The sequence below is a fragment of the Fukomys damarensis genome, unplaced genomic scaffold, assembly GCF_012274545.1.
Source record: "Fukomys damarensis isolate Sample0158 unplaced genomic scaffold, DMR_v1.0_HiC HiC_scaffold_27, whole genome shotgun sequence".
Taxonomy (NCBI): domain Eukaryota; kingdom Metazoa; phylum Chordata; class Mammalia; order Rodentia; family Bathyergidae; genus Fukomys; species Fukomys damarensis.
In genome coordinates this window covers 24,725,925-24,731,712 of record NW_022900939.1, presented here as the reverse complement: position 1 = coordinate 24,731,712, position 5,788 = coordinate 24,725,925, and the positions used below count along the sequence as shown (strand labels likewise).

Sequence of the window (5,788 nt, the reverse complement as noted above, 5' to 3'; positions counted from 1 at the left end):
CCCCCCCCCCCCGCGCCAGGATAAGGCTTCCTTGTCTCCGCCTCAGGCCTCCTGCCTTCCTGAGCCACAGGTGCGAAGGTTCTGGAGCTGCACGATGAATGCAAGTGTGTACTGCACCCAGCTTGGGAAAAGCAGTGCTTGCTGGGGAGGGGAGCCCTAAGCCACCAAAAAGAGGTGAGCTACGGGGAAGGATTTGAGAAGCAGTCTGGGACTGGCTCTCCCCTCCCCCTCCTTTTCTCCCCTCCCCCTGAATTGATTTCTTTAGTCCTTAGAAGCTTGCAAACCTTAACAAAACAAAGAACTACCTTTGTGGAAGACTTACTATTCATGAAAATGCAAATTATATCGTCATTCTCCAATGTCCCCTTCCCTCAGGGAGGATAGTACCCAAAAGAGGTTGAGAGCGAGCCATTCTTTGTACTTGGTTGGAATATAAAGATGTTCTGCACTGCATAATCCTTTTTGGAGTCCGGAAGAGTATAGGATTAGAGCATTCTTCGAGACACACACCTTATTTTCGTTGACTGTTCTCACATTTACGGAGTGCTCTCTGCTACTGTCAAAGGCTGTCTCAGTTAATCCAGTCAACATCCCTACAGGGAAGGGGTCCACATCCCTTCTCTTTGGACGAAATGGAAGTCTGGAGAGGTTCATTCATTCAACTAGTGTTTATTGTTATTGGTCACTTACTGTATGCCAGGCACTGTCTTAGGCTGGGGATGGTGACAGTAGTAAACGAACCAGAAACAGCCCTGCCTTGTCAAATATATTTGTCCTAATCACTGACAAGACAGGTAAATAAGAGTTTGGTGTGTCCAATAAGCATTTCAGAGAATACAAAAGCAAGGTAAGGAGAAAGGAGGGGTGTTTGGGAAAGGCTTCTTCTCTCCTGTGCATTTTGAGCTCAGACCTGAAGTGAATGAGAGAACTAGCTGTGGAGATAGAGGGAGAGCGTTACACACAGTATCAAATACAAAAGTCCCAAGGCACAAGGTTCTGGGACAATTTGGAGTGTGAGAGAAAGAGAGCAAATTCAGTTTTTAGCCTGAACAAGTGGAAGGGAAGTTTTCCCTGTTTATTGAGATGGAGAAGGCTAAAGTGTAGGCTTATTTATTGTCAGGTTGAGAGTTAAGGAATGAATAAGTGTGATTTTGGTTAAACTTGAGATGTCTATTATAGGTTTAAGTAGAAAGACTAGCTAAACAATTGGATATATTAGTCTAGGCTTTATGAGAATCCTACAGCAGGTATGATTATGGGAGTTGTCAGCAGGCTGACAATGAGGTGAAACTTAGCAGAGGCAGAAAGCCAACAAAGAAGGGTTCTAAGGACTGAGTCCTAAATGCGCTCGCTGGTGTTTACAGGTTGGAGATTGAATCATTTCCTTCTTTACACAGTATTTAGTGCTACTGCCCACCAAGTACTGTCCTCGATGCTAGAGATTTAGGTACAAGGCATCAAAAATCCTGTGCTGTTGCACTAGTAGTGTAATTTCATTGCAGAACAGTTGTCTAGCCTGCACAAAGCCCTGGGTTCAATCCCTAGCACTGCAAAAGAAGGGAAAAAAAAAATATATGCTGTCATAAAATGTACGGTGTGGAGGGGGCACAGCGCCCAAGGAAGACACAAAGATTGTGCTATGGAGGAAACTGCAAAGGTGGGAATGAGGTGCTCAGGCAAAGGAGATGGCATCTTGTGAGGTGGCAAGAAGATGGTACTTCATCAGTGACCTGGAGGAAGCAAGGAAGCCATGCAAGTGTGGGAGAAGCCATGAGGAGGGAGGCAGAAATCACAGATACTTGAGAAGATCTTCAGGGAAATAAAAGAACCAAGGAAAGGCTGGGATGTAGCTCAGTGGTAAAACACTTACCTAGGGTGTGTGAGGCCCTGGCTTCCAGCCTCAGTTCTGCAAAGGAAAAAAAAAATGAATCAAGGAAAGGTAGGAACTTTGGATTCCAAATGATGAAAATCAAGACAAAGAAATTGATGAAGTTGAACTGCCCATGGAATTTAACATTGGTAACCTTCAGGAGAGCAGAAGGGTAAGGAAGAAAGCCCATTGCTGCTGAGATGCTGTCCAGGGTTACAGTGGAGACAGGTACAACCTAGCTGGAACACATCATCTGGCTCCAAGCCAAGGCTCAAGTCCATTCCACATGCCACCTCTTCTATACTCCCCCCCATGTTAGGACGTCCTGTGTTTGTATTTTGTCCCACCCTTTCTGGGTGGTGGGAGAGGTACTGGCATGAGGGGTCACGGGCACTTCACTGAAGCTCTTGACTGCCAAGCTGACACAAGATTGGCCTGTGCCAAGCTGGAAGGAGTTTCTGTCCTGTCTGAGCTTATGACCCACATACACAGAAGAATGACACCTAGCCCTATTGCAAGACCACCATCATTGCAAATGCTCTAGAAACATCACGGATGGAGAACTTCTGTAGTTGTGTGCTAGGTCCTGTGGGGGACAATAAGATGGTAAAGTTTGGCCAGAGGTGGTGGTACATGTCTGTAATCTCTGCACTCAAGGCCCTGAGGCAGGAGGCTCACCATGAGTTTGTGGTCAGGATGGGCCTGGAGTACATAGCAAGACCTTGTTTCTGGGGGAAAAAACGCTGTACAGTCTGGAAGTCAGATACAGGTGTTTTTAACAGGAGGTGGAGGAAGCTGTTTCCAGAAGCCTGTTGGGGATGACCATCTGTTAGGGAGGTCTGAGTAGGTATACAGAGGCCAGAGAGCTTGGAACACATAGTCTCATGGGAAACATGAAGTCCTAACACCCAGGACTTGAGAAATTATAGAGGCAAGAGTAAGAATGATGATAAGCACACGGGCATGTATGTATATATTGTTTTGTTTTGTTTTGTTTTTGTTTTTTGAGACAGGGTCTCACTATGTAGTTGAGACTGACCTGGAACTCACTACGTATCCCAGGCTGGTCTCGAATTTACATTGATCCTCCTGCCTCAGCCTCCCAAGTGCCAGGATTATACTTGGAGTGTGCACTTGCGTGTGCCACCATACCCAGCTATAAATGTCCTTATTAACAGTACCCTCACCCTTGTTCTGCAGTGACTCAACAGGAAAAGACCCCGCTGCCTCGGCCCAACCTGCTGGAGGCAGGTGGTGATGGCTGTGAGGAGCCCAAACAACAGATGTCTTGGGAGCAGGAGTTCCTGGTGGGGAACAGCCCAGGAGGCAGTGGGCGGGCACTGTGCATGGTGTGTGGGGCCGAGATCCGGTCCCCCTCAGCAGACACTGCTCGCACACACATCCTGGAGCAGCATCCCCACACTCTGGACCTGAGCCCCTCAGAGAAGAGCAACATCTTGGAGGCCTGGAGTGAGGGGGTGGCTCTTTTGCAAGATATCCATGCTGAACCACCATCTCCACCAACCTTAGGTAGCGGAGTGGGAGCAGGGACCGGCAGAGGGAGAAACAGGGCTGGTGGGAGCCCTGGCAGCTCAGCAGGCTTTTGCCCTCTCAGAGTCAGGCCGTGATGTTGAGCCAGACCCCGGCTCCAACCCAGACCCTGCTGGGACACCAGCAGAGATCGTGGTCCTCCTGGACTCCGAGGACAACCCAACCCTTCCTAAAAGGATCCGGCCCAGGGGACTCCGCCCCCTCGAGCTTCCAGGTTAGTCAAGGAATATAGAGAGGGGTGGGGGGAGTGGGGACAGGTTGAAGCTCGGCCTGGGTTGCTCTTGGGAGAGTATCCTTGGGAGCCCAGTGGTGGGCTCCTAAAAGATAAAAGGCTTCTTTACAGCTCCCCCTGCCACAGAGCCAGGAAATAAGAAGCCCCGTGGCCAGAGATGGAAAGAGCCCCTTGGGGAAGAGCCTGTGAGAAAGAAGAGAGGCAGGCCTATGACCAAAAACCTGGACCGTGGTCCTCATCCTGACCCTGACCCAGGTGAGGAGAGGTCCAAAAGGGGGATATAGGCTCTGGTCACTGCGACAGGAAGTCCAGGTCAGTAAGGATGGAGTGGGCCGTGCTGAAGGTACCTGCAGCTCTCCTAAGGTTTGGGGCTCAGATCTTTGGGTTCCAACCTCCTTCTCTAAGTTCCTTCCTGTTCTTTCCAGAACCCCTGTCCCCTGACTCACCCACAGAGACATTTGCAGCACCAGCTGAGGTCCGACACTTCACCGATGGCAGCTTCCCCCCTGGCTTCGTCCTCCAGCTCTTCTCTCATACCCAGCTCAGGGCTGCAGACAGCAAGGACTTGCCTCAAGAGGGCAAAGCAGCAGCACCCCCAGCAGGCCGGGCCCAGACAGAAAGCTCCTCTCCAGGTGAGCCTTCCCCAGAGGGAACAGCAAGGAAGAGGTCAGCCTGGCAGCATCCCTGGCTTTGGGCTGCAGTAGAGCCCAGGGTGCTGGTGGTTGGTGCTCAGGGACGTGTGCTAAGGGTTAGGGATTAGGATGGGCGCAGCTGGCCAAAGAGTGCATGTTTCTGAATGAATGCCCTTTGGAGATTTCCTGGAGTTGGTTATTATAGTTAGTAGGCCACTGTCCCGACACCCAGCTGTACAGACAGATTGATTCTATCTGGAGCCTGAGAAGTACTCACCTTTCCCTGGTGGAGTAGGGACCCAAATAGGGGTGCTCAGCAATTCAAACAGGTGTTGAGAATAAACAGATGATGAGCAGTGAACAGACACCTGCATGGGGACCTCAGCTGAATAAACTGCTAATAACGGCAGCAGGGGGGGCAAGTGCTTATGTCTATATCATAGTCCATTGATTGGGGGCGGATACTGGAGATTGAACTTGGGATTTTGTGCTTGCGAGGCAGGCAGGAACCACTGAGCTAAATCCCCAGCCTGTATTCCATTGATTGTTAAGAAACTCATATGCAGCCAAGTATGGCAGTCTATGCCTGTAATTCCAAGCACTCTGGGAGACTGAAGCAGGAGGATCACAAGTTAAAGCCCAGCTTGGGCAATTTAATGAGACCATATCTGAAATAAAAAGGGGCTTGGGATGGGGATGTAGCTCAGAACAAAGGAACTGACCCCCAATGCCATCAAAAAAGAGAGAGAGTCCTATATGCTATTTATTTGGTCCTTACAAAAATACCTTAATAGCCAGGTGTGGTGGTGCACACCTGTAATCCCAGCACTCCCAGAGGCTGAGGCAGGAGGATAGCTATGAGTTTGAGACCAGCCTGGGCTACACAGTAAGTTCCAGATCAGTCTGAACTACATAGTGAGACCCTGTCTCCAAAAAACCAAAACAAAACCTTAATAGTAAAAGGAGAGGGGTCCATCTTCTTTCCCAGAGGGAGAAACTGAGTCTCCAAGACATAATTCCTTTTCATGTTCTTTGCATAAAAGTTTATTTGTGGCTATAACTGATTGCTATGAATTTAGTGGTGTATTCTTTTATGGTTATGTAGATGAATGGCCCAAAATGCATCACCCTAAGCTAAACTCCATATATTAGTGGGGCTGTGTTCTTTTGTGGAAGCTCTGGGGGCAGATCTGTTTTCTCATCTTGCCTGGCTTGTAGACACCTCCCACATCCCTTGGCTTCTGACCTAACATCCTCAAGGCCTCTTCCCTGTTATAAAGACCCTTGTGGTTATACAGGGCTCACCCTAGAAGAAGAAATACTTTTATTTCTTTCTTTTCTGAGGTGCTGGGGATTGAACCTACAGCCTCACCATGCCAGGCAAGCAGTTCTACCACTGACTCCCATCTCCAGCTCTTTCTATTCTGTGTCAGCAGAATTAGAAACCTTAATTCTTTTTTTCTTCTTTTCTTTTTTCTTTTTTTTTTTTTTCTTTTTTTTTTT

The 5,788-nt window shown here is 48.7% G+C and overlaps 1 protein-coding gene across 1 annotated transcript in view; it reads left to right on the top strand.

The window, feature by feature from the left end:
* Window positions 1-7: 7 nt before the first annotated feature.
* Window positions 8-5,788, top strand: part of Spindoc (spindlin interactor and repressor of chromatin binding) — a 12,044-nt gene continuing 6,263 nt past the window's right edge. The window contains exons 1-5 of the mRNA XM_010636120.2: window positions 8-174; window positions 3,071-3,400; window positions 3,486-3,635; window positions 3,765-3,908; window positions 4,079-4,285. Of these exons, the coding sequence (XP_010634422.1) occupies window positions 99-174; window positions 3,071-3,400; window positions 3,486-3,635; window positions 3,765-3,908; window positions 4,079-4,285 (907 nt within the window). The 5' untranslated portion in view covers window positions 8-98. The remainder of the gene's footprint in view (window positions 175-3,070; window positions 3,401-3,485; window positions 3,636-3,764; window positions 3,909-4,078; window positions 4,286-5,788) is intronic.